Genomic DNA, 27,785 nt, shown 5'->3' with positions numbered 1-27,785 from the left:
GACAGCAACATTTCTCCAAACAGTAAATTGTCTAGGGCAGGGGTGTTCAATCCAGGTCCTGGAGAGCCAGCATCCTGCAGACTTTAGCTCCAACTTGTCCCAATCCTGAAAACCTTGATTACTTCGGTCCAGGTTTGTTTAACTGGGTTAAACTCTGCAGGACAGTGGCCCCTCCAAAAGCTGGATGTGACACCCCTGGCTTTGAGGCATCACTCAAGATCTCTCAATAATGAAGTGCCAGTGTTCGGGCACAGGTTTCATTTTCTAGTGACTAGGTGTAGCTTAGCACAGAGCAAAAATTGTTTAGCTGTCAGATCAATCTGTTTGCAAGAAAACTGATTAAGAAAAATCCAGTATTTAAAAAAAAACAAAAATGTACCACAGCATCCCTGAAAATCCCAATGAAAAGACACTGCCAAAAATAAATCACATAAAGACATAAACAAGATAAAGCAAGATATTTAAGATATTAAAAAGCTTGTTTAAATCATGTGCCAACTTTGTCAAGTTCTTATAAATGTACTCTATATATTAATGTTTTATATATTTAATAGATTTGGGGAAAAAATCTAAGGTTTTAGTTTAAAGACTTTTACATTTGGTGTAACCATGAAGTAAACAACAATAACATATGCTCCTAATAATTACTTTCAAAAAAGTTGTTTAAATATACAGTACACTGTACATAGAGAAGAAATTGTTGAATAAAGTCTTTTTTTTTTAAATATTTTTGTGCACAAAAAATATTCTTATAGCTTCATGAAATTAAAGGTCTTTGCACACCGAGACTGAAATTCTTGTCCAAAAAAATTAATAAATATGAAAAAAAAAAAAAAAAAAAAAAAAAATTGTGTCATTTTAGGTTTACACACTGTCTCCGAAACTTTCAACCGTCATAAAACAATTCTGATCATGTTAGATTAGATAGTTTTTCGACATCTGTAGCAACCTTTGGTTGAACCACTGACGTCACATGGACTATTTTAATTATGTCCTTACTATCTTTCTGGACCTTTGAACGCATCAGCTGCATTGCTGTTTATGTAGGTTCATAAAGTTCTCGGATTTCATCAAAAATATCTTGATTTTGGTTGGAACTGCATGAGGGGTAGTAATTAATGTGTAAACTAATACGGATTTCTTTCTAGCATTTGCATAATATTAAATGCTGTTTATTAATTTATGTTATGAAGTGTCCAGACTGATGTTCAGTTCTTTCCATGAAAATGTGTGTTTGTCGGTGAAAAAGTAAATAAATAGCCTCACATGTATGTCCACGTAGTTTTGCTAGTGCTTACCGTGTGTCCGTCTCGCCCCCAGATAATGATGACCCAAATCCAGGTCCCTTACTCCCATCTCCTAGGGGTTCAGAACTGGAGCTGGGTCTGGACTTCGGACTCTCCACAAACACCGAGGAGGAAGCGGAGTCTTTGCGGAAGGTGGTTCTCACAGGCGACCCTCGGCTGGAAGACCCAGTGAATGAATCCCGGTCCCTCAGCTGCATGTCGGGAATCTTCTGCGGGGAGGAGGGCGGCAGACGAAAGCCCATGCCGAGCGTGGAGCTGCTGTAGGTGTCGGAGTATAGAGAACCTCCAGGCTTATACAGGCTGTCCTCCAGGTCGCTTTGCAGCGCTGCAGCTGAGTATGTACTGAGAGACCGCACTGAACCTCGACGGTACAGACCTCCTGACACCGGGAAGCCATAGGGGTCTGCGATGGTGGCCAGGGACTGAGTAGAAGCCATACTAAGCCTACCCTCATGCATCAAGCTGTACGGATCGGCATAAAGACCTTCATTCTTTAGGAGGACCATGCCTTTACCAGACATCTCCTCGTCGGGTTTGACATCACGCCGCTCCAGGATGGAAGAGGAGGAGGGGTTTAAGCCTTGAGCCTGTCCATGAGAGGGCGAAGGGTGGTGGGAGTGGGATTGATGCTGGGGACCCTGCGGGTGAGGGTGACCCGGACCAGTGAAAGAGGGGGTCCGACCTCCACTGTAAGAGAGACGAGATCGAGAAGGAGAGCTGGAGGAGGGTGAGGCAGTGGAGGAAGGGAGAGTGTTGATGCGATGGTTAGGAGACGAGTCTCGGGATGAGTATACCATCTCTCTCTAAAATAAAACAGAGAAAAGAAATGAGCATTTTATGAATAAAGTTAATTTATTTCAGTAATTCATTAAATAAATTCAGCTAATCAACTCAAAACACCTGCAAAGGTTTCCTGAGCCTTCAAAATGGTCTCTCAGTTTGGTTCACTAGGCTAAACAAAGGTTATTTAAGAAAAAGTTTATATATATACACATTTTTTCTAAAAGAGTTAGTTTTCTATTATTTATAAATGCAGAATATCAATTACATTCAGATAGTACAATATTTTTTTAGTTGTCTCATATAATGTTTAAAATCCTACAGAAACCTAATGTAAAAAAAATATATATTTTTTTTGGAAAAGCCACCAGTTCAACAGAACAGTTCATTCATAGTTCAGAGAGTTAAAGTGGACTTTTGCAAAAAATCAATCGAAGGTGAAAATGAGTTGCTGACAAATCAAACATCTCAAAGCAAGAGCAGTCCTCTGATGTTTAGGACAAAAACCAAGAGCAGAGTTCTAGACTTATTCCCCTTATTCTCTCCTTCTCTCACTCTTTCTTTTCATGGGTCTGTAATTCAACTCCGGGGAGCTCCATTCACCCTGTACAGTCCTTTCACCCAGCCTAGCAAAAGCTTCTGGCATAACATTGGATTACATGACACTGTATTCAGATTTCACCAGCGCTTCTGAGCGAGCGCATATACTTTACTAAGCTACAATGAGCAGAAGGAAGAGCTTTTAAACTCTACATTCACAAACACCAGGAAACCCATACTCATCTAATAGAATAGATTTTTTTCTGCCTTGTTGCTTCTCAGTATTTTTCATTCTCTTCATTCTCACCTCTCCTTTTCTACATCCTGCATATCATTCTAAAAATGTACATCTGCTTGTCACTTTACTTGCATTTATTCCACAGCTTGTTTTGTTTTATTTTAAGGCACTCATCCATCTTTTCTTTATTTTTTGTTTTTCTTTTTCCCCTCTTTATCTCTGTTCCCCACCTCTGAGAGTGGTCAAACTTACTGAAGCATTACAGGGATATAGCTTGTTAGCCTGCGTACAATGGACACACTGACGTAACTGTAAGTACACACTCCAGGGAGCAGTTGACATGTTCTGTCTAGAGTTCTGTTGATGATAGAGAAATGGGCTTTAAATATTCACTCAAACACACAAACAGTGAAGGGCTGTAGAGTTTCAACTCGAGTGGCAATTTGAACAAATTCAAAGTGGTCAAAAGGTGCAAAGAGCTTGTCACTGCAGGGTACCACTTTCGAAACTCTTATTTTGTTTAAAATATGAAAGCAGCAATAAAACTAAAATAAAATTAGCCGTATTTTAGGACTAGCAAAATGCACATAATTAATTACACGTTTTATTTGATTTTTAACACATTAAATATAATATTATTACAGTTTGTAATCTAACCAGAAATCATGAAATGAATCACAATTATTAAATCCTATGTACAGTTTAAATGTTATATATTTTACATCAATAGCATAAACATATCTCGCAACTTAAAGTAAATATTCTGCTGATAATATGAATATTTAATTTTCAAAAATTAAAATTAAAAAGAAAAAATAATTTAATTTTATAAACATGTTGTCTTAGTAGTACCACACCACACCAGTAATAACATATATATATATATATATATATATATATATATATATATATATATATATATATATATATATATATATATATATATATATATATATATATATATATATATTCCTTTGTTTTTTATTGCACATTCTTGCAGAAGGGATTCATCATATTTTGCAATCCTTGGCATAATAAAGTTTGAAAACCCTTTAATTAAGTGACTAACAATTATTGGTCTTAAATACAGTATATACTAAATAATCTAAACATAAACAATAGCACATTTTGCTACAACAAAAATCCGTCGTGTATGTGAATCTTTAACATACAAATTGTTTAGCAGTTAATAATTAATTACACTGATTTAAGTCTAAATTAGTGAAAACCCATTCTGCATTCCCAACTTTGACAAGACACGCACACACACTCAGACATCAGTGTACAGACATACAGTACACCCCACACAAACAATCAACAGAAATATTTGCATACATTAACAGCCTCGTGTCTAATAGCAGTGGATATGAGATGGTAAAGACGTCTCACACCAGAGAAGTAAAAATGAGCATTTGATCAACAAAGTGACGCAACATGATCGCTTTTCAAAGTCAACCCACATCAAACTCCTGTGGTAGCACAGCGAGCTCACAAAGTGAAACGAACTCCCAAGTGATATGCCAAAAACTGTGCATAATTCAAAAACCTCCGAGTTCAAGAACATCCAAGTCTGAAAGACGTCGCTCAATGGATCAAACAACGGGTACTTCCCTTTAAAATATTTAACACACAAAAAGCACTGTGACGTCGATTTGAAGGTTAGGTTTGCCTTTCATCTCGCCACATACTGCGATCTACATCTTTAACCTTGTGATTTCTTATTTTGACTTGGGTGAGAAAACATTCTTTAAATATGGATCATGCTTGGCGCCTTTTTACCCATAAGCCCATGCTGAGACAATGTAAGATGGCAAACAACTGAATCATCAAAAGCAGGAGGAATATCTCACCCTGAGGTCTCCGTTGGCCAGATGTGCAGCAGGATAGGAGGCATAGATGGGCTCTTTGCGATAGATTTTGATGATACTGCGGTCCTGTATGTCCCTCACGTCCTCCAGCTCGTAGAAGACGTTCCTTGCTTCGTCTTTGATCAAGATGGCTGTGTTTGGGGACTTCAGCATTCCCGCAGTCAGCTTCTGAGGGAACATGTGCACAATAAGTGCATGCAAGGTCTCCAAACTGTTGAGCTCGTGAGTGATGTGAACACGTCTGGTCTCATCTCCAAACTGAAGGAAAAGGACACCTGAGGAGAGACAAGGAGAGAAGTAAGAAGAAAGTCAAGAAAGACCACCATGATCAAGATGAAAATGGTCAAGCATCTGCTCCTAAATTTATGTATTTAAATGGCATTTAAAATTTCCATCTATTTGGATTACGCCGTTTTATTATAAACTAACAAGCTTAATGTGATGTATACAGTATTTATCAGTTATACATAAACGAGAGAGGTAAGAAACCGTAACATAAACTGAATGTGTTTTAAAAACACATAAATCAAGTTACTTTCAGACTAATACATTTTAACTAACTGAATTTGGCTTGTTCCACATCTTATGCCATATTCATACTTTTCTAACTGAATGAATTCAAATGTTTTTCACAATGAACAGGTTTATGCTTCTAAGTGATCTGAATGTATGCATTTAGAAGTAAAGACTATTTAAATAAAATCAAACAGATGGAAATTGCTGAGAATAAACTGTGCAGAAATCTAGTTTTATTTATGTACTGACAAATATAAAGCGTAAAAAGCATCACATTAGATGTATTAGATGTACACATTAGTCTGTTTATGTTAAAACAGTGTAATCCAAGTGCATGTCAATTTTATATGCAATTCAACTGCATAAATCATAAATGTAATCATACATATTTTTGAAGTGTTGAGAGAGGGAGAGAGTGACAGACAGATTTTAGGATTGATGTCAGCGACAGCAAGTTGCTCATTCAGGGCTGCTGAACTCCTCCTGCACACTTTTTGTCATTCGTTTTTGTCAGTTTATCTTGGTGCACTTCACCTAACGGGGCAGCAGGCGATCCTAAACTTCCTGCTGATGGGACAACAATCTCTCTGAGGGGAAGTGCTCTAACCGAATCACTTTCAGCAAATATTGTGCGCTTGCTGCTAACACACAGACACACTCGGCTAAATCTAACTGAGACTTCGCACCATGGAAACCAAAGCTAAAAACCAAACTGCTGATGGTCAGTTCATCTGAATGCATTGTACTGCTGTAATTAAAGCACTGTTATTAACTATCAACAAGTAGAAAACATTTCACAGTATCTAATTGCAGGACAGCGAAATGTCATCTTCTGCCAAAAGCAAAGCAGAACAGTGAGGCACATGTTTTTTTTTTCACCGATTCATTTATACCACCCAAACATTCAAACAAAGTGATTCAACAGAATGAATCAGATTTTCCGTCCCCGCAAATGAGAAAACAACAGAATTGATCGTTGAATTATTGCGTCATCTCACTCAACTGTAAATACAATGTGACATTTAAAGAAGTAATGTAGCACCATGTCACATCACGATTCAAAATAGCACAGATATATATCCTGAGGTTTATCGAATTGCAATTTGAACTGTTCTTGTACTCTGAGTTATTTACAAGGAAATGTTTATCATAATTAATACTTAACTGTCCATCAAACATTCAAGTAACGTTCTGTATAACCTTTGAGATTATGTTAACATTTTAACAAAGCATTTTGATTTTGAATTGCACCCTGAAATTGTTTCATATTTTTGGGAAAACTGTGATACACTTATTTAGAATTCTCTGATGATTAGAAAGTGTACGATAACAGCATTGATTTCTAAATCTTTTGTAATATTATTCATGTTTTTACTGTCACTTTGGTCAATTTGATGCATTTTTGCTGAAAAAGTATTCATTTCTATACAAAAAACAAACAAAAACAAATACAAATCTTACTCACTGATACTATTAAAGTTGTTAACTTACTCTTGTGTTTATGTGGGCATGAGTGTATTAGTCATTTGAGTGTCAGGTAAAGAGAGTGATTTACTGAGAGCAGTGTATGTTACCTGGAGAGCGTAGTTTATTCTGGCTTGCAGAGCGGGAGAGTGGGAGGCTCTGACGGAAACGGTTCATGCGGTTGAAGCCCAGCGGCATGTCGGCCTCAGACATGGTCTCCAGAGACTCAGCAGATGCGAAGGACAGTTTAGACGCCTGGTCTGCCAAACCTGACTGAGTGGACTGGGAGTGACGCGGACTACGGCTCTAAATGAGAGAGAGAGAGAGAGATTTTAAATGGCATGATGCAAAAGGCAGACATTATTTACTCACAGGGAGAAACCTAAAGTCAAGTCCTCCAACCAGAGAAAATTACACCTAAACAACTGCTCAAGCTCAGGGTGAGAACGTAAGGCAGATAAAAAGTAGCCGATTCTCTGTTTGTGTAATGAGGGGAAAAAGAGCAATGCATTGACAGGAAGATCACTCACAAACTAACAAGTCTCTATGGATGTGTCTCTACAAACAGACTGAGACGCTAACTATTAAACAGAACAAAACAGTCTGCTTCACTGTAGTATATACAGTAACAGTGAATCGCACATCTGTGGATTTCTTGTCAGATGTTTCTGTTTATTTTGTAGCATTTAATAAAGAGGATCCACACAACCACATCCTGGTGTGTTTCACAAGACACCTGTAATGAGCTCCCAGGGTGCACTGGGGAAAGACTGACAAGCTGGTTTACAGAGCAGGACAACCACAGAGCGGCATCAACATACATCAAATTCATTCTCCTCTGTACTGCAAAAAATATGCTTCTAAATCAGTATTTTTCCTTATATTAAAGCTGAACATATTTAAAACTAGACATATTTACTTGAAAAGTGTGTTTATGTAACACGTATTATTTTCAGAGAATAAAAAACACTGTACAAAAGTTTGAGTTCCTTATGATATTTTAATGTTTTTGAAAGAAGTATATTTTGCTCAACTAGTGCATATTAGAACAAAATTAATAGTGTGAATTTTTTATTATAATTAAAAATAACCGTTCCATTTTAAAATATTTTATTATTGTGATGGCAAAGGTGAATTTTCCAATATCTTGAATTACAGTTAATAAATAATAATTTTTTTCCAGTTTTAACCATACATTTAATAACATTTAGAGAAGTTTATACTAGATTTAAACTAGATTTAATTCACGAATAGTGAACAAAAACAAATCAGCAAATTCACATTTATAAAAATAAAACATAAAAACAGGGTGCTTTATTTACACACAAGGTAAAAGCTCTCTCTTTCACACACACACACACACATAAATGCTGAGGCACAGAAGCAGTGCTGTGTCTGTTCCCTTGCAGACAGTGTCTGAGTGCAAAGGGGCCAAGTTGAGCTGATAGATGACCCCCCAGTGTAACTATAATGGGGTCATTTATCCACAACAGAGAGCAGTCCAGGTGCTATTCACACACAAACGCACACACATACACACATCTATGAAATAAGAGCTTGTTTATCCACAATAAGATGCATAATCATATAGCTTTCTGGCATCCCATGCTAAACTAAATGCTATACAAACTAAATGTCCAAACTTTTTCAGGACACAGTATTCATTCATGCTGCTAACATAAGAGTGTTATTACAGAAAAACTTCTCCAGGGCCCCAAAACCCCCTCAGACCCTTAGAGGGTTAAGGATAATAAAAAATAAAAAAAAATCTAAATAATGTGCTAACAATGAGCTATAAACCATTTTTGCACATGCATGCACCTTACGATTTATTGGCAGCAGGCAATTAAGTTCAGAGTTATAATAATGTCCATAATGATCAAGACTAGTCTAAGACAGGGAGACAGGAAGGACAGCTGATTGTCCTTGCAGTGCCAAATCAAATGTATCCAGGTGTCCCCCGAGACATGTGCAATGCCTTGGTGAAAGAGTGGAGTAACATCTCACAGCAAGAACTGGTGGTCTGGTGCGGTCCATAAGGATGAGAAGCTCTGAAGTAATTAAAGCAGCTGGTGGACACATCAAATGCCTGTGAAACGTGTTCAGTTTATGACTGAACAAGTCATAAACTAGTTTAAAATGTTATATAAAATAATATTTACATCAAATGAAAGCAGTTGAAAGTGAGAGGAGGTTTCTTTCTTGCCGAGTTTATAATGCGAACATGAATCTGTTATGAGGTTTGACTGCGCGTCCTATGATGAATTTTGTAAGAGGAATCTCGTTATGATTACAAAATACACATTTTTTGAGATAAGGGCAAATATGAGTAAATACAGATCAGAAGCTAAGGAAAGCCAAGTTGTTCTGATGTGGTTTCAAACCTGGGAGAAAACGCAGCACACTGTTAATCAATGCTCCACGTGAAAACACCCTTAAGACCATCTACATAATCAAGATCTCCTTCTCTCTCAAGCACTAATGCACTTTCAAACGGCTTTTTGTCAAATGCAATAAACAAACCAGCACTCAGTTTCCTTCTGAATTTGTATTTGCATCAATAAACGTGTCAACGTGTGTCATATTATCTTCCTAAAGTGCCTGTTTTTTCTGAATTAAACAGAATCAGGGATCCCTGCAGGATTCTCTGCAATAAATCTCCACACACACGCACTTCAGTTCTGTTCCAACAGCAAGAAGGAGGACAACCTCATGCCAAAAAATACACCTGAATAGAAAATGAAATGAAGGTAACAGCATCTGACAGGACTGTAGTGTGAATGGCATGCGATTATGGTAAATACAGATGTAGCTGAGAAATCCACTACAGCAACAGAAGCAGTGATACTAAATGCAACATGAGGCAGAACAAATCTGAGAATGAAAGAACTACTGAGTACCACACAGTGAACAAACAAACTTCGAATGAACTTCCATGCAATTATTAAATTTATCATGATAAAATGAATGAGTCAACATAGGGTACAATGTTCTGAAAGGAATTTTTTTTTCACGTTTTACCAATATTTGGAGTTTTATGTTTTTGAGTTAACGGAAATGTCCTTAAAATGAATGCATACATATGGAATGAGCTGTCAGTCCTTTTTTCTTTTATTTGTTTGCATATCTTTATGGAATAAAATAAACAACAATGTTTAGCTATTCAGAAAAATGTGAGAGGAATATTTAAATGCAAAAATATTACACAAAGTACAGGAGACAAAATCTATATCTCAGTTTGTGTTTAATTTACCTTGTTTTATAATCCTAAAGATTAGTAGTAATAAATAGTGGTAAACAGATTGAGCTTGCTGGCTTTCACACACACACACACGCGCGCACACACACACACACACACAATTTTAAATGAATGTGGACAGCATAGCCTACATTAAAGTTTTTGAAATATGAGCTCATGTCGACCTCTCTGATTATTTAAAGCTGAGCACAGTATTACTGAGGTCTATTTTGAAGCTCTTTATCATTTACCATTATCTTGTTCTTATTATGAAAACTGAGACAAAGACTAAAATCTGAGTATGAACACCTAAGCACAAGTCTCCATTAGTTCTCCATTTAATTTCATTGCCCTCTATGGGTAACGATTAAGATATTACAAAAAAAAAAAAAAAAATAGAGAGAGAGGAGTATTTTTCTTTCCTTGTACATGAGAGAAGTGTGTCTATTTCAGATAAGATGATGGGAGATACTATAATATAAGATATAATGTGCACAATTTTATTAAAGTAACACTATTAACTATTACAAAGTGACAGTCAGAGAAGGAAAAGGAATGAGATAGAGAGAGAAAAGGAAAGAAAATAATTGCTCTTGAGAATAATCTCTCTCTCCTGCTATTGTTAGACACAGGCTGAAGGCACAGCAGAAATTGCTCCAGCAAATTGCAGTAGATTGAGGCCTATTCAGTCCAATGCTGAGAGAGGGAGAAAGCAGGGAAAGCAGGGAAATGGTAAGCTGGTAGGTGGTCATAAAATGGCGGCATTCTCTGCACTTATCGTGGGGGACTAATAGCGATGATGAAGACTGAAATGATAAGAGGAAGAGGAGGAGGACAGTGGATTAGTTCAGCACACCTTTACTGTCTGCTGGAGGACAAGCTGTGTGCTGTCTCCCAAAACAAGAGATAACAGCTCACACTGTTTAACAAAAACACTAAAATAGTGCTAAACTGGATACCCAGGGAATGCAACATGTGTCCAGTGTACGTCTTTGTTTATGTTGCACGTGATTTTAAGGATACACTGAAACTAATTCAATGGAAGCTACTTTAAATTGTAGTTCAACAGGCTACAGTACTTCAGTTACTCCTAATACAGAAAACAGCTAAACTACACATATTCACATATTACAAAACAAATAAATAAATCACAAAACTATGTCCATCGAACCTAGGCTCATTGGAGAATCGTGCCTCTACCCACATTTTTGCAGAATTTCAGAATCCTTCTGTATATTGTACATTCCATTCAATGTAGCTTTTAAAACTGCAGCTAGTGGGAATAAAACACTAAAAAATGTTCAGACAAAATATTTTTACAGGGCAGATTATCAGTTAATAAAGACATTTTCCATTTTCATTCCGAATTTAGTAAAACATTTTACTAAAATAAAGTAAAACATTGAAATGACAAATTTAGAATTCAGCAAACCATTCAAGAGCTACCTGAAAAATACTAGTTACCTAGAAAAGCCAGAATAAAAATGGAAAATAACTGAGGTATTGTCAAGATATGTTTTCATAGCACCTCTACTTGAACTTAGCTACTCCCCAACACTGTCAATGACGAGCTCTGCCCTCTCTTCGCTGTTAGCATATGGCTAGCTCTAATGATTCGAATACAACTGATAAAGAAAATAACAACGGAAAATGTTAATGAACCAGCACCTAGACATCAAAACACATTTCTAGAAACGAGGAAGTTATCAAAGTAAAAAACAAGGCAGCACAAATGAGAGCGGAACCAAACCAACAAATCACAGCTCTGACAGTAATTTGCAGAGAGGCTAATTTTATGCGGCGCAACCAGCCAGGGGAGACGTTTGCTTTTAACAGGCATCTGTTTGGGGCCTCAGAATCTACACCTAAAGGAAAAAATGTTCCGAAAGCATCTGACAATTCATCTTACCGTGACAAGAACACACAAACATCAGAAGAGAAGAGAAGAGAAGAGAAGAGAAGGACCATAATTCAGGAAAATAAACAAGAATAGAGAGTATAAACATCAAGTATTGGGTAAACGAGAGAGTTTAAGGCATTTGCAGGGTCAGGTCAGGAGGAGTCTATTAGTCTGGAAAGTCCACAGTGAAACAAATAATATGATGATTCACAAACCCAACTGAGATGCCCAGCACTCTAGCAGAAAAACACAGCAAGATCTCATTAGTCCCAAATCAGTGTCGACGTGCACTTAAAAATGCATGTTATTTAGTGTCTGGATAGTCAAATCTAAAAAAACACTTGACATTATTGCTAGACATAATGAGAGAATGAGCGTGTGTGTGTGTTGGCAGGTGGAGTGTAACGTGAGTAAATAAGTGTGAGAGTGAATATGAATGAACAGAATCAGGAGGATCCGGTTACTGAGTCTCAGTCTAATGACACTGTTTATCACAGCCTAAGGCCTTTTCCTGTGTCCTTCTACAATTATACACACCCTCCAACATCACTAATACATACAGTATAATACACATTTCATCCTCGATAGAATACATATCATTCACAATACAGAACAGGTTCAATAATGAAGGATTTGATGGAGTACGTAAGCCTATAAGGTTTCCGAACCAACATCCTAGCACCACACTCACTGCTCTGGCTTCTGATGTGTTTTTTTCCTACAGTCTTATTCCCTGGGCTTTTAAGATGCTGTGACAACTTTAAAGAAATCTAGGTTTTAAAAACATCCATGTGTTCAGTTCTATTAAGTTGACTTCAGCTGTAAGACTTTGATGGGTTCTGTGGGCAGATGTGCACAGAGAGGAAAAGAGAGATACTGTAGATGGAGATAGAAAGAAAGAACAGGGGAATGAGATTTAGAAGATAAAAACCAGTGAAGCAGATCATCACAAATCAGCCGCAGACCTGCACGGCCCACAGATCAATGACTTTAACACACCTGCCACGTGATACACACCTATTCAGCACCACAGACTTCAGCTGTTTTTATCAGAGGCTCTTTGCTGACTATCATTCATTTTAAACATTTAAGGTCGTCCATGTGAGCCACCAAAGGATAGTTTTTTCCAGATTTATCTCACTTTTAGCAACAATTATGTCCCCGCTACTCAGCCCAGACAGAATCCGCTGTCATTTTTTTGCATTTCTTTGTTGATTTTAGGGATGTAAGGTGCGTAAAACTACAGCAGACATCAATACACACCATGTACTGTACATACAACATAAGAACACACAAACAGGTATCAAAAGAACAAGTTTTTGATATAGCAACACACAGAAGTAATCAAAGTACTGACCTTAAAGCTCCAGTAGTTTGGCTGTTGCTATGGAGAGAGAGAGAGAGAGAGAGAGAGAGAGAGAGAGTTACTTAGACATTTATCTCTGTGTGTGGTGAAACCTCATACACAGTCACCATCTCCAACCATCTTTTGTGATAAAAGAATGTGAAGGAAAATATGAACAGAGAGAGAGAGAGAGAGAGAGAGAGAGAGAGAGAGAGAGAGAGAGAGAACAGATCCCAGTGAGGATATCTATCAAAATTTACTGAGTATTTTGGACTCACATTCACTTCAACTCACTCTTAATAATAAGCAATTGTAAGTAACTACAACTAATATATTGCATAACGTAAGGCCTCTTAACACAAGCAAGGTACAGCTTTATTATTTATTCTCTAATTACAATATAATATTTTCATTCAGCATTTGATGCAAAACGTATTGATACCACCAATGCTAACGTACAAAATTAAGGGCAGAAGTCTCTTATGTTCATCAACGCTCCATTTATGCGATCAAAAATACAGTAAAACAGTCACACTGCAAAATATTACTTCAATAAGAATTTTTAGCATTTTAAAGAAACAATTTGTGCTGCTTGTTATTTTCCGTGGAAATTGTGCTAAAAAAATGTTTTTTTTTCCAAAATGTAAATAAAGTTACAAAACAGCGTTGCTTTGAAACAAAAATCTTTTGTTATATTCTACTGTAAATATCTTTGCTCTCATCTTTGGTCAATTGACATTACATACAATTAAAAAACTTACTGAGACGAAAACTCTTGGTAGTGTATAAGCAGCAATAAACAGACTTTTTACACCACATATGCGGCTTCATATTCAGAATAAAGACAGAATTAAAGCACTTGGTGATACAGGGACACATAATTCCTCTAGTCTGGTCATCATATGGAGCTGTTCTGAAGGGGCTGGCCCTCTAAATGAGTCTGCATGAAGGTATTTTAAGGCTTTCTCTCATCTGTCCATCAGCTGCCCTGTCTGACAGACTAACTGACAAGATTGCAGCAAATGAGAAAAAAATTAATTACAAAGATCCCCTCTGTGTCTACGCTTGGCCTGCTGCCCAGACCTATCAATCATACTGAAATTGGTCAGCTGTCTGAAGCGCTCACACCTCTCTCCAATTTTATCCGTGAATTTCACTTTTACAGAAAGTCAAAGACATTACCAGCTAAAACCAGATCATGAGTTTTTTTTTTTTTTTTTTTTTTGCTTGGTCACTTTTTACTTTTTTTGTAGCATTTTATTAAAAAAAGAGAGATAGCGAAAGAAAGAAAAGTAATTTAAATCCCTGTCACTTCCACCACAGGATGATTTGAGATGTGACAGAAATGACACTGTGGTGAAAATAACATTTTAAACACTAATTCATCTGTCATGTACGTATGCCTCCTGCATTATTAGAAGACAAGTTAAATAAACTAGTGAGTCTGAAAAATGTGGTTAATAAAGTGGTTTATTTTCTTTATTCAGCTCATTAAGGTCACAGAGCCTAAAGTGCCCTGAGCTCCCATATATTCTTTGAATAAAGTCCAGACCGCCGCTTATTTGGTGAACACAACTCTGAACGATCAAGACCTCTGAATATTTCATGGCCAAGTCTAGACTTTATAGTCAGCTGATTAAAAGTGTGTGCATGTAAAAACATACATACAGGAAAATATATTAATTGGGAATCTTAACATCAACTAAACATTTCCTTCAACACAAGGCCAACAATCCAGTTGAACTCCCTTGAAGCAGGATGTAGATATCAATGATGCATAATAGCTCACCGCTCACATAGCAGTACTTCAGCAATATATTTATAGTAGAACAATATTCTGTGCATTCATTGACCTGCTTTCAACTTTGTGCAGTTCATCCTGCCAATGCCCTACAAGGAGCAGCAATAGGAAAAATACATGGAGCTCTATAAAGCACTACTGCAAACATGTGCTGCATGTATTTTAGGAAAGTTGTGGCCTAGTGGTTAGAGAGTTTGACTCCTATCCCTAGGGTTGTGGGTTCAAGTCTTTAGCTGGCAACACCATGACAGAGGTGCCCTTGAGCAAGGCATGGATGGGTTTAAGAGCACAAATTCTGAGAATGGGTCACCATACTTGGCTCAGCTGTATGTCACTTTCACTTTATATTAAATACACACAAACACCACAAAGTTGAGGTTAAGACAACTTTAGCATATACACATTGCATCTGTGTCTCTCCAAAAAGAAAATATAACATATACCTAAAATCATATAATATATATTTCAGTGTTGTTGAGTGTATCTGTGTTGCTGATATATGGAAAACTGGCCAACCCTTCTCTGTGTTATAAAGCAGGTTTAACTGGTTTCTCATCTGAGCTGTTTTAATGATTGACAGAAAAGGGTCAGATATAGGGCAGGGCCTCACCTGCAGGGATTGATTCTGGGTTACCTGATGTAAGGTACTACTGAGCAGCAGATGGACCCATCGCATTGCTGCCAGGAGGTGTTCTGGTACTGAAGTTCAGCCTAAAGCCAAGCCTCTTGTACAGTTGATGGTCAATCCGGGGGGATAAAACCATACTTTGGAACAGCTTGAGATTTAAGTGCCTGCTCAAGGATGTAATATTAAATGTCTCCCAGCAGCATTTTTAAGCCAAAGCATTCTCGTATTACATGGGAAACGATTGTCTGAAGAATGAAAGGAATGGCAGTGTAGCCAGTCCATACACCCCTTATATTCAACACACACACATACTCAAACATTCATCTAAAATGTAAATGAAAATGAAAAATGCATGATTCATTGGATTCACTGGCAGATAAAAAAAAAAGTGGACTTTAAAAGTGGACACCTATCATCAAAAAAAAAAAAGCTTTTGGACATTTTCTTCTTATTTTTATTATTCATATTCATATATATATATATATATATATATATATATATATATATATATATATATATATATATATATATATATTATGCTTGTAAATTATTTTCTCAAAAAAGTACTAATACAATTTACAAACAAGTAAATATATAAAAACATTTATTTATTTATTAACCCAATTTGCTTTTGATGACATCCCCTAAAATGAGATTTTGTCAGTTTTAGCAAACTCCTAGCAACATGTCTCAGCAAATTTGTCTGAAATGTATGGCTAAGTTACAAGTTCGCACACACACACACACACACCTTCGCGGCCATTTCAATTTTCTCTGTGGTCTCCAGCCAAACCACGAAGGAAGTGAAAAATTCACAGCAATGAAAAGTCTCCTAAATCATTTCAACGTGACAGCCCTAAATTTCTCTCTTTGACATAGCTTTTGATAAATAACTGAAATAACACAACTACCGACGCCATCATATTGGATCATAATTGAGGGGCCGCTTCAGCGTCTTATGGATTTATGCACTGCAGGGCCGGCGAGCTGCGGCTTGGTGATGTTATTTTCCCCAAACAAGCAGAATTCCATGAAGCGGTATGAGGTTAGCATCCTCAGTTGCTAAGAAACAACTCTAAATGGAGGATAATTGGCTGTCTAAGCTGCGGCTGCTTTTGCCAGCGGGAAATCAACAGCATGTTTAAGGGTTAATAGATGATACAGGTGCATTCGAAAGGAAACATTTTAAAAAAAATTCTGTTTATACCAGATACTAACATTAATTTCATATGAGCAGCACTAAATATATAACTATAAAAGGGGCTCAGAGTGTGTCCCCTTTAAATCCACCTCCTGCATGCATCACAAACATAGCTTTTGTTTGCAAGTCAAATACCACCATGTGCACCTAGACGTCAGCATTATGACTCAATCCACCTTTATTAAAGCAAGAAGCCTTAATCCTCATTCGCGCTAAACACAACAATCAGGCCTGAATACTAGTTGCATCTGATCCTCTGACCAGCATTAGTCTCCACCTGAGAAACATGTGTCAGCCCAGCAAGACTACATCTAGCTATACACTACCTGACCTGCATGTAAAACAGCTCATCACATGCACACACATGCACACACGATTACAAATACATACATTCAGAACAGTCATGCGCAGATACACTCACACTGTAAAAATCAAACCCAAGCGGTGTCCATCTGCATGCAGTCACCACGTCAGCCAATCTTGCAATAACCAAACACACCGAGAGAATCTCACCTGCACCTGCATGCATGTCCGCTATTGAGTGTGCGCCCTCCCTACACACACACATGCGTGCACACTAGCTAGATGCCTTCAGTCTTAGCAGCTGGCTGTCAGGTGTGCAGAATACTCATTCTCTTATTCCTGCCCTCTCTTTCTCTCTTTCTCTCTCCAGCACATGCGACGGCAGGTTCTTTATTTAATTCATTACAGCATCGGCTGGCTACTGGCTGCTGCTTTAACTCTTCCGTGCTGGAGTCTCGGGAAAAGGCTGGTTGAGGGTAATTAACTCTCCCCCCGCCGGTTTACACACCGTTGCGCTCATCTGTCCCCTCTCTCGCTCTCTTCTTGTCCTCCTCTTCCCCTCCCCCTTTCCATTATTCCACCACGGCTACAAATAAATAAGGAGGAATTCCTGTGAAAGTGTCTTCCTTCAGAGGTGAGGATATTCCGAAAGCCTTTCCCTTGTTCTTGTCTCTCTTTCTATCTCACTCTCTTTATTCCTTGTTCTCTCGCTCTCTCTTTCTCTCCAGCCTGACCTTTGTAATATGATATCACCAGTTTCCATATAAGGGCAGTGTTGCCTTGGCAACCATGGACTCCACCTGTCTCTCACCAAACCTCCCCGTATCTCTCTCTCTCTCTCTCTCTCTCTCTCTCTCTCTCTCTCTCTCTCCTTCTCTCTCTCTCTCTCTCTCTCTCTCTCTCTCTCTCTCATTTGATCCTATCATCTTCCACACACTCACTGGGCATTAATGTCACACTCAGGTATAAACTGGGATGAGAATCACATACATGAGGATGAAAGAGCTGTAAAATAGGTGATGAAAAGACAAAAGAGAGCCCTGCTGAAAAGACTAGCTTAGACCCGCATGAGTTCCCATGTTTATGCTGGTTTGGTGCTAGTCTAGACTGTGGACGTGTATTCATAAGAACTACTAGTAACACTTTAGTTAGGGACCAATTCTCACTATTAACTAGTAGCTTATACAGTATGTGTACTAACATGTACTTATAGTGTACTTACAGTGTATTTATCTAAGAAAGTTCTGGTAACACATGGTAACTACATGGGGTAGGGTTAGGTTTGGGGGGGGGGGGTAGGGTCAGGGTTAGTACCTAGTTATTACATAGTTATTGTAATTACTACAATAAGTACATAGTATGTACATGAGGAACAGGACTGTAAAATAAAGTGCTACCCTATACATATTGGCTGTGTATTAGTACTCATAAAGCACTTATTCTGCATGACCATATTCTACATCCCTAATCCTACCAAATATCTAAATTGAACTACCTTACTAACTATTAACAAGTAGCAAATTAGGTGTTTATTAGGGCAAAAGTTGTAGTTAATAATTAGTTAAAAGTGAGAAATTTACCTCAAAATGAGGTGACCAAACTACTTTTATAATACTTTTAATATAATATATTTATTTAATTTATTATAACTGCATGATAAAAAAGAGATTCTAGTGATTAACCAATATATAAGAAATGTATCAATCTATCAATAAACTTTTCTGTCCCACCACCATGACTTTTATTTTGGCATCATTGTAAACTCTTTGATGCTCCTGTTTTTAATTTTTATTAGTTTTATGTTCTTAAAAGCAAATTATTCAGCAAATACATATTTATATATTTTAAACAAGACGTTGAATTATCTAATCAATATAACATTTTACAAACAGTGTTGGTTACAGAGTTTATTTCCTATTCTAATTTTAGATTAGATTAAATATTTTTAACAATTTATTTTGTAAAAAAAATAAAAATGGCTACAGTTACAGATTCAGAAGTCAAAATTTAAATTCAGTTTATTTTATAGGTTTGTCCATCAACTTCAAAGTATTTTTTCATATTGATTCATTTTCAGTGTACTTTATCAATTTCTAATTGAATACAATTTTAAATCATGTAAATATCATTGCAGAGTGTTATTGTTTTGAACAACACGAGGCTGAGTAAATAGTGACAGAATTATTGGGTGTACTTTCCCTTTAAACTAGTTTAAGAAGCCTGATAGGGACACCTGATAGTACGCCACAACACAGTATATGCTGCTGACCAGCACTGCAGGTCAACAGAAAAAAAGAACAAGAACAATGGATTCAACATGAAATCATTTTCTAAGGGGATATACTGATGGCGAGATAATGCGATGATGTGGATAATTAGAAAGCAGAGGCAGAAAAGTCTCTTTTTCGACACCCATACCTCTGAAAATATTAAAGGCATGTGGATTTTGAAAGACTTGAGGGTAAACATGCCTGTTATACCTGCGCGTCTCTCGCTCTCTTTTCATGCGCACAGCTGATTGGCTGAAACTGGTTTGATGCAGTGACATCATCCATATTTTAATTCAACATTACGTCACCCTCCTCCATAAGAACCAGTTGTTCCATTCACAGAGTGGCTGCTGTTTCGCTGCACTCTTGCATGCAACTGCCTGTTCTCTATGGTGAGTACAAAACGTTTCAATGACATTTTGACAGCATTTTTTAACCTGTGTGAAAGCTGGGGAGATATTGAGGCTATGCTACCAGGGACTGAAGTGTTTGTATGTACTGCAGGCTCCTTGTGTCAATGCCTCTTCACAAGACCTCTCAGATGGGTACAATTTCAAAGCCACATGTTGTGCATCTTGTGTGTGTGAGAGTGTGTCCATGCATGCTTAATGTAATTTACACTAGCAGCATATGTTCTTGAATCAACATCCTTTTGTAGTTACTGGAGTAGCATCGCTATTAACCAGTCAGAGGCTTCAGGATGTTGAACCAAGAACCTGTCCTATGTGTGAGCATTTTTCCAAATACACTCACTATACCAACATTGATAATAATCAGAACTGTTGCTTGAGCATTAAAATAGCATATTAGAATGACTTCTGAAGGATCATGTGACACTTAAAGCTGAAAATTCAACTTTAACACCACAGGAATTAATAACATTTATAACAAAATATGACTATTTTTACTGTAATTTTGATCAAATAAATACAACCTTGGTGAGCAGAGACTTCTTTAAATAACAATCCCAAACTTTTGAATTTTAGAGTACAACATCATCTGTAGTTCAACATAAATTTATTAAATAAAAGAATGAAAATATGTAAAAAAAAAAAAAAAAAAATAGCTTAAATAAATAAACGTCATTTTTTTCCCACAGAAGTTACTGTAAAGTTACTGTATTTTTTAAAAAATATAATAAAATTAAAAATCCATAACCCTAACCATTTAAAAGAATATTGTTTCCTGTCCTCGCCCTTGACTTAACCCTTAACATATATGATTGATGAATCAGAATGTCGGTCCATTACCAAGAATAACAGTTATCCAGCAACATCAAGAAAGGTAAGCCTTGTACAGACCTGCTCACGTGCGCTTCTCTCTGCTGTGCTCCTCATGCTGCCATGCGAGGGGGATGGAGAGGGTGGTAGGGAGTGCTGGGGAGGGTACTTGTTCTTCAGGTGGTCCATGAAGGCATCCCGCTTGCGTTCCATGTCGGCCTTGTGCAGGTTGGTGAGGGCCTCCAGGCTCTGGGCGGCGATGACCGTGTGCCGGTGCTCAGAGGTGTGGACCAGCCCCACATTGGAGAAGCGCCGCGCGCTGTTGCCCAGTGTGCGATATTCACGCGGGTATTCCAGGTCATCAGTGGAGATCATGTGACCTCCGCCACGCTCCGGGTCTGGTTTGAGAAAGAGATGAAAGGGGGCGAGGAGGAGTTGAGGAACATGAAGAGTGTGGCACCAGCATCCATTCGGTCATGGACGATCACACACATACATGCAGCAGCACAAATGCATTCACAGACAGATGGTGGAGAGTGGGGTGAAGGGGAGGAAGAGAGAAAAATGGGATGAGATGTTAGACTTATTACAACAGAAAGGAGCACAAGAGCGAGTGGCTGCTCCCTGCAGAGTTATTGATCTCAGGTTTAGTCGAAAAGAGGGAACTAAGGAAAAGTAAAAGCCTGAGCTATAGATCAGAATAAAGAATGGAGCCAAAATTTCTTTGTAGGAGATTACATTTTGCTTTGCCTGTCGATTCACCTTTGTCATCTGATGTGGCATTTCTTACTTTCTAAGCATACATACTTGATCACTCACCTCAAGTGCATGCTACACCACATGCAAATTCACATATACACACATGAAAATATGTTTATAGGAGCTGGGAGAGAAAACCATTTGAAAAATTGACTACAGAGGTCAGGGGCATCATGTTGCAAAAATTTTTGAGGGGGCACCAGTGGCAGTTCAGGCTCATTTTATGCCCTAGACGAGATAAGTGCTTTAAAGCACTTTTCAACAACTTAAAGAAATAGTTCACCCAAAAATGAAAATTCTGTCATCAGTAATTCACCCTCATATAATTTAACGTAGGGCTGCACAATTAATCGCAAAGGCAATAAATCGCGATTAGGCAGAAGCTGCGATTGTCAAGTGTATCTTTCAGTGAAGCACTGTTCTGTGATCAGCAGTAAATATCCATCTAAGGCCAGAGGGAGTTTTTGGACTGAAACGTCAAATATGCCCCGAAGAAGAATCGAAATCTTTCATTGATGCAACGTGACTTATAAACACACTACTACAGCAATATATGGTTTATGGTGTTTATTATTATAATTTTCAAGTATATTTATAATGAAATGCTGATCAACATAGCCTTTATCACTGCTTAGAATACAATGAACTACTGTGTGCTTTAATTATTCTGTTTAATAAGCCACATCATCTCACTGAAGGATTTTTTTCAAACACTCGACTGATGTTACAAAGTGAATTTGGAGTGTGTAACACTATACAAACTTCATAATCATGGGAAGAAGGAGGCAGGAACTGGCGACCGTTCAAATCAAAGTTTAATTACAAATTAAACAAAAAACAGCGCGACAGCCCCTCACAGACCGCACCACTCATCACATACCCCCATCGCCCCTCTACTCTACCCCCCCCCCCATCTTCATTACTGTTCCAAAAATAAACAAAACTCTTTTACTGTGTTTGGAAGCACATGAAAGTGAGTAAATGATGACAGACATTTCATACTACTGAGATCAATGGGGACCAGCAACTTAAGGTGAATTATCACTTTAAGAAGATGGGGAAAAAAACATACAGATGAGGTAAATCTGTTTTAAAAAGGATGATTATATAATGTAGTGAAACATATGTGACCTACAATTGGCATTTCACAGATCCTTGCAAATTACCAGCAGTGGCAAACTGAACCATGCTAACCAACCAAGCCTTGACACCTTGGTTTACTGTTTGGGCCCCCTCAGTTTAAAAGTGCATGACGCCTCTGACATATATTTACGCATACCCAGACCACCTCTGAGGACAAGAGGTGCAATCAAATGCACGTGTAGCCCCTCTCCTTGATCATAAAGACACACATATGACACACATGGCTCGCAGACAACACCGGGCCAGGCAGTATGCAGAGACGAGACATTGACATACAACTGACAAAATCAGTGAAACAAAATGACAAGCCAGTCAGAGGCTCTGATTGGCCAGAGGCGGGCCGACATGAGAGGAAATGAGAAGCTGGGTGTGGTTACCTTGCTTCGGAAAGCAGGCCCCAACACTGGCTGTAGAAAAAAACAAAAACATTGACCACGGTTAAGCTCCTCGTTCTCTCTATCTTTCATTCTCTCTTTCATTCCCTTTATCTCTCTTTCAAATATACGCACGATAATTGCCTTTGGTGCTGTTGGCAAGAATTGATTCCCAAATCATCTCTCTCTTTTGTATTATGCAAAAGGAATAGGAACATTGTTCAGTCAGAAATACAAAACATGAAATCCTACACGAGGAGCGAATTCTCTAACTGCTGTTCACAAAATATAGGAAGGTGCTTCTCACATTGCTGGTGTTGTATTTTTTGTGTAAGCAGAAGCTTTCGGTACACATCCTCAAAAAGAAAGGGCTTCCAACCGAAAACCTTCCCGAGCACATTCTGTCAAGCATTTATGAGTCCCACTGTCAGCTTCTGCACACACAAATACAAACTCCCACACAATCACTACATTCAACTTTACATTTAACAACCATTCCTCTTTCTAGCTACTGCTCTTTACTCATTTTCTCTTTCACATGTTAACAGATTCAAACCTTATATCCTCTTATGACTAACACACATCAATAAATACATCTTACAAGAACTGATGTTGTGAGGCCTTTATGTGTTAGGAAAGTTTTCAGCAGGGAGTGAGGTCAGAGAAGGAGGTACTGGTCTTGATCGCTTGTCTGGAGTAATTCTGTTAATAAAATGTTCATGAAGTACCTGAATGTTTTAGTGGGCTAAAGTCTAGCCCCTGGTGATGAAATACTGCATTTAAACCTGAGGCCAGATTCCAGGAACTCACAGAGGATAACAAAACTGCTGAAAGCTGCAGGTGACTTAATGCTCGAATTATATCTTCACTGATGTTTGTATGTTCCTTCATTTATACATCATGACATATAGATTTATTATTTCACTTATAAATCCATACCACAGTTTCTTTGTTAGAAAAATGTACTGTATGTACGAAAAAATCATATTTAATTTATAGTAAACTGACAATACTTGCAAATAGCTCTATGGCAAACTCTTAGCAAACATGCATTACTGTTCAAAAGTTTGGGGCAAAAAGTCTTTTATGCTGACTAAGGCTGCATTTATTTGATCAAAAATACAGCTGTATTGTGAAATTTGATCACAATTTAAAAAAACTTTTCTATTAAGGATGCACAGTATCGGTATTGGGCCGATACAGAGCTCCTGTACTTGTACTTGTTAAAATGCCCCGAAACCAAGTGCCATATTCAGACCAACACCAACAACAGAACAACAGACAGCAGAATGGAGTTAAGGTTGTCTACGTAGGATATCTATACAATAAATATAAAGTTAAACATTCAGTATAAATGCCTTTATAGCTGACATGCGCTATCTGATAAAGCACGCTGAGTGGATTGCGTGCCCTGCGGCGGAGATGCGCGAGCTTGTTGAGTGAATATACAGTTAATCACTGGAAAGTTTGTAGTTTGGTCGGTTATGTCAAAAACAAGTAAGTAAAACAATGCACAAGTTACTTAATGGTAGAGGGAGGGAGTAAGGGAGAGAGAGAGAGAGAGAGAGAGAGAGAGAGAGAGCACACTCGTTCACTTCTGTTGTGTGATCTTTGACGTTCAGTCACTTAGCACATGCATTTGGATTAAATCTTAATCATAAAAAGACAATTTATAGGGGCATTCACTATGAACATCATTTATTTTCAATCTTAGGCATACATGACTCTGGCGAAAGTGAATCTAACAGCCTGTGTGTAATGCGCTAGGCAGTAGCTACGTTACTACTGTCCCTCTCGTTCTGCAACAGAACAAATACATTGCTTGCTTTAGTGATTCTGCATTACATGAGTGGCTTAGGAATATAAATCGCAGCACATTTCAGAAGAAAAAAAACGCAACTAATATATGTGAAAAATATCACAGGAAATTTATAACGAGTGGTTCCCTGCATTATTACAGCAAAGCACGTCATTACATTACTAAGTCGATGCAACCGAGCAGCTCTAATGCTATTGAATTACAGATGATGAACCGTAGAGCAAAAACATGAACAAAGAAAGTAACAAAAACTTGTAAAATATATTTAATGGGCATAATTAAGTGTGAAAATAACACATGGATATACAGTCAAACCAAAAACTATTCAGAGACCAGATATAATTTTAAAAAATGTTTTGTCTTGTGGGTGCAGGACACTATAGTTAATTTATATAAGTGAGGATAGCAAAATAAAGCAAACTGTGACAAATTGTACCCCAAAATTACCAGTAAAACTGATAGAAATTTGGGACCAATAAATTATTCAGACCTTAAAAAATTAAGTTCAGGTTTGCATGATCCTGGATGGCAGCATGTCCAGGAGACTACAGGAAGTCATTAAGGCTAAGGGTTGCCTGACTAAGTATTGATCGTTGTTTAAATACTGTCATACTAAAAGCTGTCTGAATAATTTTTGGTTGACTGTAATCCATTACATACCTTTCTATCATTATAAGTAATCTAACATTATCAGTATGGTTTTGTTCTGACACAGTTTATCTATGAGTTCTTGTAATATTTTATTACCATCTTCTAAACTAGAATAAACTGTCATAATGTGAAATGGTGACGGAAACTTTTTGGGTTTGACTGTATTAAAAAATTAAGTCAGCCAGCTAACATTATACATAATCTTTTGGATTCTGTACCCAATATTTAAAAAAAAATTACAAGTGCAATAAAAATATCAGTATCGGTACTCGGTACTCGGTATTGGTATCGGGCAATTACTGGAAAAAGTGGTATTGGTGCATCCCTTTTTTTTTACAAATATATGTTTTTGTTGTAACAATTTACATAAAGCCTATAATTATCTATAATGTGTGCTGATATAATGATATCATGTGTACATTATATCTTGTTGTAAATAATAAGCAAATTTAAAATGCATAGTGTAACAATGAATTGATAAGTGTTGTATTAACTGTGGTTACAATTATTGATGAGATTGTACAATGTATTATAAGGTGCATTACAAAGCATAATTAATGCTTTGAAACTATTTCAATTGTGAATTATACAATAAGGCTTTAAGTTTTTTTCTGTAATAGCAGTGCGGAATTGTCAGCAGCAGATCTTCAATGTCACGTGAACTTTCAGAAATCCTGTTCCATTTTTGTCTATGTCGAAAAGAGTTTGTGCTGCTTAATAGTTTTGAGAAAACCATGATACATTTTTTTTTTTCATAACAGTAGTGTAAATATCTGCCACTAGTAGCAAATAGTGCAGTGATGTGGTAACAACAAATGATTCACGAATTTGCTAAATTAAAAGTGTGATTATTCACATTCTTATTTGAATGTATTTTGTGAATGTATATTAGGTGAGAAATGTCGTGATGAACTGGCACTTAAAATATTGTAATAATATATTTTCTATTCTATTCTATTCTACTGTATACTATTCTATTCTGATCTGTTTTGTTCTGATATGTTTAAATATGTGCAATTTTAAACTTGAGAAAACAGAATGAAGACCTGAAGTCATTCTCTCTGTGAGGAACAACATATCGTGTACTTCCAGCTCAGTGGGATCTGAATCACTTCTTTCAGTGACTCAACTGTCACCGTGGTCTCCCTATTGCCCCTTCAACCCCTTCCAGGAAGCTTGAGGCTAAAAACACCATCACCATCCAATGAATTATTCACATATTATTTAAAGCATTGAATCTGAAAGCAGCTGGTGTTTTATTAAGCAGAGCTGGTGCTTTAAACAATCATCAGGGTTGTTCTGAGAAACAGATAGCAGTGGTGTTTCTGAGGATCGGCTAAATTGAATGACCTTGTGGTTAATGTTGTTAGCATTAAATACTTTAATAGCACTCATACTCTCCTGAGAAGGAGCATTATCTTTCAGAGAGCAGCCAGTCGAAGGACAGACGCAACTGATACTTGCTTTAGGGAGTTTGAACCACTAATACACCCTGACAATGTGACTAAACTGTGTAAGCTTAAGCAATAAGAGCTTTGAATGGAAGCAAGAAGGACATGTTCAATTCACTTAAACTGGCTGAATAATTGAGTGATATCACTCTGTTAAAGTTGTTTTGTTCAGAGAACAACTACATATTGGTGACTGCACTTATACACCTCTGCCTACAGTTATCTGATGACCTTAGCTATTATTATTTTATACTACATTGTGAGATCTTATGAAGTTTTAATACATTTGAAAAAGTAATTGTATTCCTGTGATGGCAAATCTGAATTTTCAGCACCATTACTCAGTCTTCAGTGTCACATGATCCTTTAGAAATGATTTTAATTTGCTGACTTGCTGATCAAGAAACATTTATTAGCATTTTTGTTTAAATTAAAAGTTAAATATTAAATAAATAGAAGTCTTTTGTAACATTCTAAATATCTCTACTGTCACAATTTAAATCAATATGACATAAAATCAAGAAAATTATTGATGAAAAGTGTTAATTACAGTAATATATACAGATACACAAATACTATAAAATTATTAAAAATATTATTATTATTATTATTAAACTGTTTCAAGAATAGTAGTTGTAATCCTCTAACTATAGTAAAAACATTGGTTTTACTTGTGGACACTGTGGCTTTATGTGATACATTCAGGGACGGACTGGGACTAAAAAACGGCCCTGGACTTTGACTAGGCCCGGCCCAAAGCAACTGGCACGGACACTTGACAACAACAACAATAACGCCTGGCATGAGTGTCACAAGACTTTAACTGTGGCTCATGATACTATACCATCCAAATTAGTGCAATAGCACTGATGTTGACTAGATGTTGTGTTAAAATGAAAAGAAAACAAAAACCTCTAGGCTGTGACTATCTGACTTGGGGCGCTTAAAGTAATTTAAAGTTGAGATGGT

At 37.2% G+C, this 27,785-nt stretch overlaps 1 protein-coding gene across 1 annotated transcript in view; it reads right to left on the bottom strand.

The window, feature by feature from the left end:
• Positions 1 to 22,965, bottom strand: part of LOC113075597 (SRC kinase signaling inhibitor 1-like) — a 52,248-nt gene extending 29,283 nt beyond the window's left edge. The window contains 6 exon segments of the mRNA XM_026248276.1: positions 1,299 to 2,110; positions 4,716 to 5,008; positions 6,824 to 7,019; positions 13,209 to 13,235; positions 20,701 to 21,017; positions 22,899 to 22,965. Coding sequence (XP_026104061.1) covers positions 1,299 to 2,110; positions 4,716 to 5,008; positions 6,824 to 7,019; positions 13,209 to 13,235; positions 20,701 to 21,017; positions 22,899 to 22,950 — 1,697 coding nt within the window. The 5' untranslated portion in view covers positions 22,951 to 22,965.
• Between the last annotated feature and the right edge of the window lie 4,820 nt (positions 22,966 to 27,785).

Source organism: Carassius auratus, unplaced genomic scaffold, assembly GCF_003368295.1.
Source record: "Carassius auratus strain Wakin unplaced genomic scaffold, ASM336829v1 scaf_tig00017238, whole genome shotgun sequence".
NCBI classification, from domain to species: domain Eukaryota; kingdom Metazoa; phylum Chordata; class Actinopteri; order Cypriniformes; family Cyprinidae; genus Carassius; species Carassius auratus.
The sequence above is the reverse complement of the archived record's forward strand: the minus strand, read 5'-3'. Positions and strand labels throughout refer to the sequence as shown.